At 45.6% G+C, this 12,421-nt stretch overlaps 1 protein-coding gene across 1 annotated transcript in view; it reads left to right on the forward strand.

The window, feature by feature from the left end:
• The window catches only part of CACNA1E (calcium voltage-gated channel subunit alpha1 E), a 287,767-nt gene that overhangs the window by 208,207 nt on the left and 67,139 nt on the right, over positions 1-12,421 (forward strand). Inside the window, exons 21-24 of the mRNA XM_063134500.1 lie at positions 368-657; positions 3,911-4,076; positions 6,896-7,025; positions 11,784-11,843. Coding sequence (XP_062990570.1) covers positions 368-657; positions 3,911-4,076; positions 6,896-7,025; positions 11,784-11,843 — 646 coding nt within the window. The remainder of the gene's footprint in view (positions 1-367; positions 658-3,910; positions 4,077-6,895; positions 7,026-11,783; positions 11,844-12,421) is intronic.

A 12,421-nucleotide genomic window follows, 5' to 3' on the forward strand; every position in this document is an offset into this window, starting at 1 on the left:
CCCTGCCCCCCATATAAAAAACAAAAAGGGCATGCCATAATAAATGTGTTAGTCTTTAAGGAGCTCTTGGACTGTTTGTTGTTTTTGCTGCAACAAATTAACAAGGCCGTCCCTTGGGAGTTTAAACATCTCCCCACCCTCTGCAACACACATGCGCAGTGTGAGGACAATACTAGCCTATCTTGCAGATGTGCTGCAGGAGGACTTCTGTGGTGACGTGCGAGGTGGTGTGTCTGAATTGATTTGAGAGCACTCTGTAAATGCCAAGTATTATTTTTATTCCCAGTCTTTGCTTTCGCCTGCAAACACACATCCCTGATCTCTGTCACTTATTCTCAGTGTAACCTTCTCTTTCTCCTCTGCATAGAAACAAAGAAGCCACAGCAAACGATGCTGAGTTTGCTGTGGCCACCCAAGAACCAAGCCCCTCCGAAGGCCACCTTGCGTTGGACAAAGGCAAGGATGCTAGTCCGACTGAGCAGGATGGCAGTAGCCTAGACACAAGTGAGCAAGCGCTGCTGGGTGACCTGGCAAGGGAGACCGGCAGGACTATAAGCAGGAGTGAACCTGATCTCTCCTCCATCACAGCCAACATGGAGAAAGCCACGGAGAGCACCACCATAATGATTGACGTTCAAGATTCTGCTGTGGTACAGAGTGAGGATCTGTCTCTTTTCCAGTTTGACAACAAATATTATGGGGTCCTGAGATGTGCCATGCAGGCCTGCCAGATGTCCTTCTGTCCCTTTGCATAGGATGGGGGTCAGGGGCTCTCACGGGCTTGGTGCATGTACATCTCTTGATTTTTCTGTGCTTAGTTTACTGAATGCCTGATATCTGGCTTAATGATTGAATCTAACTCCATTGAAAAACCTTGCATTTGGAAGCGACCTGTAGAGATACGGACGTTCTCTCTTTGGCATTGTTGTATCTCTGATGACTTGATTCACACATGCGAGATCACTTGAAGTGGATATATGACTGTGAATGTGAATGAGAAACACAGTTCTGATGCATGCTATAATAGGAGTTCAGCAACTGGCACTCTTGGTGTCCTGCCTAGCCTTGCAGTTACCAATCCAGTAGTGAAAAAAGAGTTATGACTATGGAAACGCTACTTGCTGAGAGCTACTTTCACCCCCCCACACACACACACACCTCCTTCTCACTGGCCCTTTTGCTGCTCCTGCAAGGAGCACCAATTGTATTGACAGTCTGGCTGACATTTTGCATCCCCCACAATGCTCCAGATGGAGCATTCCAGGATATTATGGGGTACAGAGAGGGAACGGCAGCCGCTGCAAAAAAATGGCAGAGAATGTTCAAAGAATATTCAGCAGAATCGTTACATTTTTTTCAGGGAGCGGGTAAAAAAAGAAAATTCTCAAGTGTTCTCATTCAAATTTCTGAGAAATTTTGTCTCGGTCCTAAAAAGTATCATCTAAGGGCACAATCCTTAGAACTCGGAGGCTGATACGATCCAATATGAACTACCCAGGGAGTTTGAGCTATTGGGCGGTATAAAAATGCAATAAATAAATGCGGAGCAGAGATCACCTCCGCATTCCTCCTGCTTTGCATTTAGGCTACATGGGCTTTTCCGCCCGTCTGGATGGGGCTCTACAGAACAGGAGGGAAGGAGGAGGCTGAGGAGGCCCAAGGATGTATTGTAACCTGGCCTCCCCAGTTCCCTCCACTCTCCGCCCACTGGCACGCCTTCTTTTCCTCCTCTCCAAGATTGCTTTTGCGATCTCAGAGAGGCAGGCAACACAGTTCCTCTGCTCTGGTGGGGAAGGGAAGAGGAGTTTGGATTCCTGGTTCTGAGGTTGGAGCGCTGACACTGACCTCAGATCCAGGAATCTGAACGATCCTATTGCCCCCAGAATCTGTCTAGGGACCATAGGATTGCTCCCTCCATAATTTAGGAATTTATCAGTCAACTTCTGAATTAGATATTTTAGATCTGGGAGCTGTTGGAGATCGGATACTCAGTCTGGTAGGGGTGCTTCTAAGCATTCAGCCATACTGCATTCTCCTGGCAGTGACTTTAGAACGTCCCAGAAGAGTGTTCTTCTTCAGCTTCAAGGTGAGAGATTTTTTCAATGTGGATATTAATTAAACAGCACTACCGAAAAGTGCCTCGTTAAAGCCACTTTTCTCTCTCTTCGCTTGACAGCCTCTCATGCTCTTCTCCCTTTTTCTTTTTCATCTCCTTCTAACAAACTGCACAACCAGGAGGTGAGAATGTAAAACAGCAATCACTGCTCGCGCCTTTTCTGTAAAGATGACATCCCCAACCTGCCAGTTCATAGGTGTTGGGTTTACACCTTGGCAGCTGTGGGAGGGAATATGAGACAGGGCTGAGTGCATTCTGCGATTCCACGGGAGTGCAAGAAACGTGCAGAATGTGCACACCGTTCAGCTTTCTGAGGATCTCAACTTTTATTTTTAAGAAGAGCCGAGTTTCTAGGCCGTACACTTAGATGAATGAGTACAGAAGGTGATTTATCATGCTTACTCTGTAAGCTGGTATTTTGGACTGTTTTGCCATGTGAGGAGGAAACGCTACACTTCTGCTCCAATCAGGAAGCCAGGAAAGCCGGGGAAGTGGTCAATTTCTGCTCACTTCTCAGAAGGATAATGTAGACAATCGCTTGCCCAAGTGGTCGTATGAACACCAGCCATTCAACCAAAGGGTGTGTGTGCAATGCCTGTTGAACTCTAGAAAACAGAATAAGCTGAATAAGATTTCAAATGTTTGGGGACAGAGCTTCATTGTCTTGCAGCACTCCTTGAATAAGCAAGTACAGGAATGAGTTATGGAAGGTAATAACAACTGCAGGATAAAATATCCAAATTACAGATAGCAGAATTTATTTTTCTTGGCATCTAATTTGGATGGGTGGTGTGCATACTGTTGCTGTTGTCATTTAGTATAGAATATACACTGTCCTGGTACCAGGACTAGTCTTTGCAGCTGTTCAGCATGTAATATTTGCTCTCATTTTATGCAAGCCATAATTTGGGGGTGTGACTGGGAGAAAAAGTTTTCAGTCTTCTGCCACGTCCGTGATGTTCTCCCATTGTCAGCCTCGCAAGGCTTCGTATCCCCTTAGGTTTCATTCTCAGTCTTAATCAGGCTTAATTACATGCAGCAGCTCACATTCTTTTCTCCCTGCTCTTGTCTCTCTTTCCCTTCCTCTCTTGTTTCCCCGCTGCCTATTTTATATTGTAAGCTCCTTGGGAGCAGGGACTGTCTACATTGCCTTTATATACTGATGTCATGGCATGAATAAAGAAGTGATTAGGGCTGTGCTCCGCTTCGCTTCGCTTCTTAGAACCGATAGCGAAGCGGCCTGATCCGCCTCCGACAAAGGCGGAGATGGATCGGGTCGGGGGAGCTGCGGATCGAGACGAAGCAGATCGAGACGAAGCGGATCCTTCACCTCGATCCGGAGCTCTGGAAAAAAGGTAAGTGTGACGGGAGGGGGGCTTACCTGATGCCGCTGCAGTCTGTGCTGCGACGGCGGCAGAGCCAGGTAAGGGGGAGGGGGCTTACCTGCCGCCAGAACGCGACGGAGGCAGGGGAGGGGGGAGGGGGCTTACCTGGCGCCGCTATCTATGGGGGGGAACATGGACCTCCGATCCGGATCCGGAGCCCCGCAGCGGATTGGAGCGGACCGTAGGTGGATCAACGCGGGGCGGAGTGGACCCGATCCGGAAGTTGCAGATTGGGATCCAGAGCGGATCAGGGGGTCCGTGCACAGCCCTTGAAGTGATCATTTCATGTCAGCTAAAGAACCAGTTCAGCCTGTTGTCTTCCACTCTCCTTGGACCCCAGTGTTGAATGTTTATTCAGTGTGAACCTCTTCACCAACCAGAACAGTAACAGGGCTTGTTCATTTTGCAGTTAGCAACAAGACAGATGGAGAGGCCAGCCCTTTGAAGGAGGCAGAGACAAAGGAAGAGGAGGATGTGGAGGCAGAGAAGAAGAAACGGAAAAAGGAGAAGAAGTCCGAGACGGGCAAACCTATGGTGCCCCACAGCTCCATGTTCATCTTCAGCACCACAAACCCGTGAGACATATCACCTAAGTTCTTTGCCTTGAATTGCTTAATGCAGAGATAGAGAAACTTTTTTTTTCCTGTTGAGGGCTGCATTCCTTTGGGAATAATCTATCCGAGGCCACAGGCCAGTCATGCCAGAACCAGCAGTGTGTGGGGCAAGCGCCAAATGTGGGTGGGGCCACCACCTCTCTCTCTCTCTCTCTCTCTCTCTCTCTTTCCCTTCCTCCTCACCCAGTGGGTTGCTGGGGCAGAGATAGATTGCTCTTGCCAGAGGCCTGATCTCTTGCAGAGCCAGGGGTCACAAGTTGCCCATCCGTGCATTAGGGCCATTTTTTCCTTCCCATATTTTGCTGCAAACAGCCTCTCCCATCCTGTATCCATTCTATCCCTCATGTACTCATTCTCCTTCCCACGCATCACCTCTCTTCCTTTTCCCAGTGAGTGACATAGAGGAGGTGGTAATCAGAGAGAAAGAGAGAGAACGTAGGGAAGCTCCTGTATTTATTTATTTTAAAAAAATGTATACAAAGTCATTTTTCAGCCTTATCTAAATTAGATAAGATGAAGTACTCATATTAAATCTGATTTAGCCCCACTATCATCAGTGGAACTCAGATTGGGGCCATATGGCCAGTTCCAACACAGGACAGCAAATACGTTGGGTAGATCGTGTATTAGACTTGCGTTCCATGGACCTGGGTTCAAATCAACACCCATTAAAGTTGTTGTTACTACTACTAGGCCGTGGAATTGGCCTGCCAGAGGATAGATAGTCTTTTAGAATTTAAAAAAGCCATAAAGACTGATGTATTCCAGCAGGCCTATCCAGTGAAATTTCAGAATGTTTTTAGGTATGTTTTTAATCAGTTTTTAATGTGTATTTTGTATCATGTTTTTATACTGTTTGTTTTGTACTTCGAATAGTTTTAGTTTTTGTGAACCGCCCAGGGAGCTTTGGCTGTTGGGCAGTATAAAAATGAAATAAATAAATAAATAAATAATAGTTCACATAACCACATTCTCTCAGAATGCAACAGCATGAATTCGGCCCCCTGCTACTGCTCAAATGAGGCTTTTCCCTCTGCTATGTGGCCAGGTCACCGCCAAAGACATGTTTCACCTGGATCTCATTTTATTCATTTGTGTGTTTATTATTCAGATGTATATGCTGCTTTCCACAGAGATATCTTTGCAGGATGATAATAGTGTGATTTTTCATATATCATTATAGCACCCGACCTTTTGACAAGGGAGTTCACTGGCATACATGGGGATATCCCATTTTATCTCCATAACAATATGTAAAGAAGGTTAGGCTGAGAAAAAGTGTGGTGTGTTTTTTTGATTGTAAACCATTCAGAATTTTTGTTGTTGTTATGAATATAAATATTGCTAAAAATAAATAAATGTAGTTAGACTAATTGTGTTCAAGAGCTGGTGCAGGGTAATGGCGAACTATGAAAGCTGTGAGTTAGGAGGTCTGCTAGTTTCAATCTTGCTTCAGCCATGATTCAAAACCCCACAGCTGCACTATGGAGATGGTAATACTGACTTACCTAAATGGTTGTATTAGGGACTGTGCTCAAATTGAAGGGCAGTAACTAACAGCGCCATTCTGCTAGGGCAAATGATGATGCACTCACAGAAACTAGGTTCCGAATTACTCACAAGCTACATTTGCCACAAACAGGGTTGCACAAGCGCTTCCGCAATGGAAAGTTTCGATGCAACTCCGCTAGCGTTAGTCGAGTTTGCAGAACGACACCATTGGATACTGCCTGAAGTTTGTACTGACTTAGCTGCTGAAATTGTATTAATTGCTAGGTTTGGGAATTGATCTGCCCCCCCACCCAATCCCCAGTCCCCTGCTTTCCTGGGGGAAGGAAGAAGGAGTCCCACTTGCCTGGACATCGCAGCCTGTTTGAGGAGAGAGGCGAGGCAACCCGGTGCCCTTTCCCCGGGAGTAAGGCAGAGGCTGGCTTGGGCCAGGGTCGAGCTTGCCACGTGCTTTTTCTTCTTCTGGCGGCGGTGGCCTCCTGGCTCTGGGAGGGTGGCTTCTGGGCAGCTAGAGTGGCTCTGGGAGGGTGGCTTCTGGGCAGCTAGAGTGGCTCTGGGAGGGTGGCTTCCAGGCAGCTAGAGTGGCTCTGGGAGGGTGGCTTCCAGGCGGAAGTCCAAACGTGGAGCCCCCTCCTACCCCAGCGTCCCTGGCTTCGCTTCGGCTGGGCAGGCGCAGGGTGCCATCTTGCCCGCCCAGGCCCAGCTGAATCCTCAGGCCAGGCTGGGTCGGCTCACAGCCAACAACGCTGTGAGTGCTGCGCGGTACCCGGCACCCCCCTTAGCTTGGCGCTCTAGGTGGCCGCCTGAGTGGCCTCTATGGTAGCACTGGCCCTGGGAAACGTGTCCGCCATTACTGATGTTCTTGTTGAAGAACTTCCATAAGCTTTTGAGGGAGCTCAGGATTCCCGCACACGTCATTTGACAACCACTGTCAAGAGAAAGAATGATTGCCCAAGGAAGAGGTGCCATTAAGCAGAGATGGACTGTAAGTGGGAAGTGAACCAAGACAAAATTGAAGTGAACTGGAAGCCTGCATTTTAATTTTACAGTGGAAGTTTTTAGGAGGAAATTATACTGACCTCCTGTTAGAGGGTGGTTGTGTGGATTACTGAGCACATGCATGTGAATTGCTCAGAAAACTCTGAAATGCTTTATAAATGCCAAGTTCACCTGCACGCTTTGACAGTATTTTAAATGACCAGAACGATGTGTGACTCCTGTGGCTATGTAACAGCCATTTCAGTGACCACTTTGTCTTGCTTTTCTGACAGAATCCGAAGGGCCTGCCATTACATTGTCAACTTGCGCTATTTTGAAATGTGCATCCTTCTGGTGATCGCAGCAAGCAGCATTGCCTTGGCCGCGGAGGACCCCGTCCTGACCAACTCGGAGAGGAATAAAGTGATTACTCAGTTTCTTGACAATTCTGCCTTGCCGTGAGGGACTAATGTAAATGAACCCCAATTATATACACACTTAGCAGTCCGACACAGGGCTTCTGGATGCTGTGTTCAAAGGACTTGCAGCTCTTGTTGGGCCGCACTATTTCAGATTGTAGTTGGGTGTATATACCTAGCATGTAAAAGAGAGAGGTTCTTTTCCTAACCCTCTCTCTAACAGTATCTGAATGGCACAGTCCAGGAAAAATGGTACCTCATGATTCTTCTGATCGTGTGTTACAGCTCAGAGCAAGAGGCGGGAAAACAGCTCTACTGATGGGATGTATTCCCCACAGTGCCTCTTGCTGTTCTGTCAACAAGATTACTGACATTTAGTGCCTTCGCCTCAATCATTCTCTACATCTAAAATTATTTCTAGACCCCCTTTAAGGGTAGAACACAGCGGGGGGGGGGATGTTTCTACACAAAGGTACAAAAGCTTGTCTTTACCCTCCAGTCTTGAAGTCTGTGGTGACCTAGGCTGGAAGTTCTCACAAGAGCAGCTTCCATGTGGATCAAACGATGGAGTAATTGCAGATCTCCTTGCATGGTGAGAGGGAGCCGTATAAGTCCACCCTGAGGGAGCCATTTAGGGGACAGATAGTTGTCATTGATGTTACACATCAGTTAAATACCAAGTTGGACTATGTTGGTGTGAACTTGCTCCAGGATAGGCAAGTCCAGCCCTCTGACCAAAAAAGGAATAAAATGTTGAGACAAGGATGGATAAGAATTTTCTTATGGTTAATGGAAAAAAGAGATTTCCAGCAACGAAGTGAACCCGTTGTAGTTGTTGGGCTCTGCTTCTGAGCATTTGAGGCAAAACAAAGGTGAAGTAAGGAGAAGACTGTTTGTATTGAACAAGGACACATCTTCTAGTTGCTCAGTTCAGCCTGCAAGTGTCACCAGAAGGTGCTATAAGCATCAAGGAGTATCACCTGACATACTCCAGCCTATGATTGCAAAGAGATTCCTCCTTTGGCTGGCTGTGCATCTCATGGGCCCTGCTGTGGGCCTGAGTCGTGACAGAAGTCAGGGGAAGACGGAAATTTAAGTGAGGAAATTAACTAAAATGAAGTTGTCTTGAAGAACAGAACAAGAGTAGCGGGGAGAGAAAAAGAAAGAAGAGTAAATGGAACCAGGGGAAGTTGAGGGCAGGAACGGCAGGCGGAAATGAGTGTACATCTTATTTTTACTTTCTGTACTGCAGGAGTTTGGAACATCTGACTTGCCTGGTTTTCAATATAAAAAGATAGCATTTGCACTGCTGAGACAGTTAATGCTTGGTCTCAGCTTCCTATCTTTGGTCCTAAAGTCAGTAATTAGTTAGCCAGTGTGAGCAGCAAATTAGCTTGGAGGGAGGAATTCTGCTCTTAGTGTCAGGGGGGTGTCGGCATTGGGGAGTCACAGCAATACCAGCTCCTGCAACCAAGGCTTCCAGTTCATCTGCTCCAAGGCACAATGACAATCAGATGTTTAAAAATGGCATTTCTCAGCTTGTGGACGAGTGGGTTAGAAGGATACGCATGCTGCATGTGTGGGCTGCGCTTTTGGTAGTTCCAGCTAGTGCCTCAATAAGAGCTCTGCAGTGATCTCTGCTGGATGGTGTCGGAGGGAAAGCTGGACGTAGGAGGCAGCACTGCCCCCAGTATCGGAGGCAGGATGCCGCTGTGTACCAGTTGCTGGGGAACCTGAGCAGAAAGGTGCTGAACGGCGCTCTTGCCCTGCTTGTGGGCATCCCATTGGGACATCTGGTTGACCACTGTGGGAATAAATAGAAGGCTGGAGTTGATAGGCTTTTGGTCTGAGCCAGCAGGGCGCTTCTTCCGTTCTTCCGTTAATAAGAAAGAAAGCTACAGGCAAGGAGGCACAAGGAACTGGCAGATCGGCAGATGAAACCCCGTCTGCAAAAAGCACAACAGGCAGAAGATATAGCCCGAGAGCTGCAAGTGTTGATCAGCCTGCCAGCTAGGGTTACTAACCTTTGAACCACCTCCTGTGATCTTTGTTTTACCAGCAGTTGATAATGAGCTTTTCTACATGAGGCATTTATTGTGCGCTCATCCTTCCTTATTCACGGCTGTTAATGGTTTCTTTAGATGACATCATGACCCTCTAGTTTCACTTCTGTTTTTTAAGAGCACTTCCCTGAGTTTTCTTAGAGCTGGGGAAGTGGTGGATTGAGTTTTTCTGTTAATCCGCTGGGTCTACTTTCGGTTTTGTCGCTGAATTGAGATCCAAGCACTTCATGATGAGCATTTCTTTCCAGCTTTTCCTCTAGGTGGCACTGTGGTATAGAGGAATAGCACAAGTGCAAAAATGTTTTCTTTTGCTTCCAGAAATAATACTGGGTTTTCCCTGCGCTAAAAAAAACTTGGTGAAAGTGCTGTTTAAAAACAAATGTGAACTGGAGGGGCACAATGTCTTCTAAAGAACCTGTAAACAACCATTAATAGGAAATGAGGAGTGCACAATAAATACCTCATGTAGAAAAGCTCATTACTTGCGAAAGCAAAAGAAAACATATTTTTCCTACTTGTGTAATTGCGATATTCCGCTGTAGCACAGCACCACGTAGAGGTTATGTAGTGGGAAAGCAGGAAAAGAAAAGTTCTGTGGGAAAGCTCAGTGTCTAGCGCCATGCCATGATCATCTACAGATGTCTGCATATGAAGGACAGGAGCAGGCCAGCTTCTTGGTGGCAATGGTGCGGTTTCTCTCGCCCCTACCATTTTTTAATCCTAGGGTAACTAGCCTTTGCCTTCCTCTTAATGAAAGCTGAAACCAGGGAGCTCAGGTCTCCTCAGATAAGCCTGCATTCCATGGCCGGGCCGGGCCAAGGTGAAGTTATTCCTGACAGATGGTAATTCAGGCCTTCATTTTTTTCCTTCCCCCTTCAGTGCAAGAATTAAGGTTGTTGTTCATTCATAATTTGTATAGGTATTTCATGTTTTAGGAGCCTTGCCTATAATAAAATAATAATAATAATAATAATAATAATAATAATAATAATAGTAGTAGTATTACGACAGCTTGCCCATATTTCTTGCGGAGGCAAAAACTGTCGGCCTAAAGCAGTTTCAATTAGTCCTGCCTTCAGTTTCTTAGAAATATGTGTTTGAAGAGAACGGGGCTTATAAAGGCGGCAAAGAGCGACAGCAAAGATGACTTCAGACGAAAGAACTTTGAAAGGTTAAGTTGTGGAGTGAAAAAGTAATGTGAAATTATTCTGTTTGATGTAACCCACTTCTAAAAAGAATGGTGTTGTTGTATAGGGTAAGGGTCCATAATGACCTTTAGTTGTTAGTGATCTATTTATCAACTCAAATTGATAATTAATCAAATAATTAGGACATTGTGACTACATGCCCCTGACTGTATTTGTACTCCCAATAAGTCCCTTGATTTTGCCCTACTGGCACAAAACTTAAGCACTTTAAAGTAACATTGGTCTCAATGGGAAGGTTAAGCATATGCTTACATCTCTCCCATTGAAAACAAAGGGACTTAAAAGTGCTAGGCTCTGGCTGGATTGCATTCCTGGATTACTCATAATTTGCCAAGACAGTGCAATCCTATTCATATTTACATGGAAGTAAGTCACATTGTTTCCAGTGGAGTTTACTCCCAGGTAAGTGCCTTTAAGGATCACACTCTAAATTGTTGATGTTCAAAATTGTTGTATATCTTTTTATGGAAAGGCAATAGGTAAATGTAGTAAAGAAATGTTAAAGAGAACTCGGAAAGTCTCTGGTGTAAGGAAACTTTGTAAGAAGGAGTTTTGCCCATAGAGATAGAAGAGGATCACACACCCATCTCACTTCTTATTGAACTTCTGGGCTCATCTAAAATGCAACTGGATTCCCATTCCAATTTTCAATGCAAACAATATAGGGCATTTAATTTCAGGCTATGTATCACCTACTAGCCGTTTTCTATCTCTATGGTTTTGCTAGTTTTAAAATAAATTTACTTCTGTCCTGATACCTACAATAGTGGCTCTGAAACACATTTTAAATGAAGACTGTTCACAGTCACAGTCCACTCCGCCTCCTTCATGCCTATATACATGAAATACCTGAGCGTTGCTCACCTCAAATCTAGAGATGTTTCTACTAGAAGGGTGTGGATAATTACTGAACTCTGATCATTAACTGTACCTATTTTACATTTTTAGTATATAAAAGTTGCTCCTATAACCTTAACGTAAGTAAAAACAGTAGAGTCACGTGTCACCTTAAAGACTAACAGATGTATTAGGTCATATATTTTGTGGACTAGAGTGCACTTCTTTAGATTCATGATGGATTTGTTGAAGTGGACTCTAGTCCACAAAAGCCTGTGCCATGATAAATCTGTTAGTTTTTAACACGACACAAGACTTTCTGCTGTTTCTGTTGCAACACACTGACACTGCTGGAAGTCTGGAAAATCTTAACTCTGGCAGGAAATTTTCTTGCGATAAAGGCCACTTTTATGCATGTAGTGGAGAAATTTGATGAAGAAAATGTGCAAACGCCATTACTGGGACTTTGAAAGAATACCTTAACATGGGGGGGAGGCATGGGAAGCTCTCTGTTGAACCATATGAGGCTTCTGACGAACATATTTGAAAGCATCTCAACAGAGCTCAAAAGCCCATGCATAACACAGCTGCTACTTATATAAGTGAGAGTTCTCATCAAAAATATATCCTTCAGCCTCTCATTCATCTTTGCAGGTCCTGAGATACTTTGATTACGTTTTCACTGGCGTGTTCACCTTTGAGATGGTTATTAAGGTAAGAACCCAGTGGGGAGTGTTTGTTTCCATTGAAGAATGGGAAGTTTAGAGGCGTCATATTCATACGTAGCACTTTATTTATTTATTTATTTATTTATTTATTTATTGCATTTCTATACCGCCCAATAGTCGGAGCTCAGTAAAAGGCCTCCAGTCTCGACGTTTTCCTAGGTGCTGCCACCTGCTGGCACTTGGGAGAGATTCTCAGGGTGGTCCACCAAAAGAGCCTCGTGTGGCGCAGAGTGGTAAGCGGCAGTTACTGCAGCCGAAACTCCCCCCACGGCCCGAGTTCGATCCCAGCGGAAGCTGGTGCTCAGGCAGCCGGCTCAGGTCGACTCAGCCTTCCATCCTTCCGAGGTCGGTAAAATGAGTACCCGGCTAGCTGGGGGGAAAGGCAACCGCGACTGGGGAAGGCAATGGCAAACCACCCCGCTACAAAGTCCGCCAAGAAAACGTCAGCGAAAGCAGGCCTCCCTCTAGGAGTCAGCAATGACTCAAGTGCTTGCACGAGAGGGTCCTTTCCTTTCCTGTCCACCAAACATTTTTTTCAATAAAAAGAAACAACCTCTGCGAAAC

Source organism: Elgaria multicarinata, chromosome 1 (genome assembly GCF_023053635.1).
Source record: "Elgaria multicarinata webbii isolate HBS135686 ecotype San Diego chromosome 1, rElgMul1.1.pri, whole genome shotgun sequence".
Taxonomy (NCBI): Eukaryota; Metazoa; Chordata; class Lepidosauria; order Squamata; family Anguidae; genus Elgaria; species Elgaria multicarinata.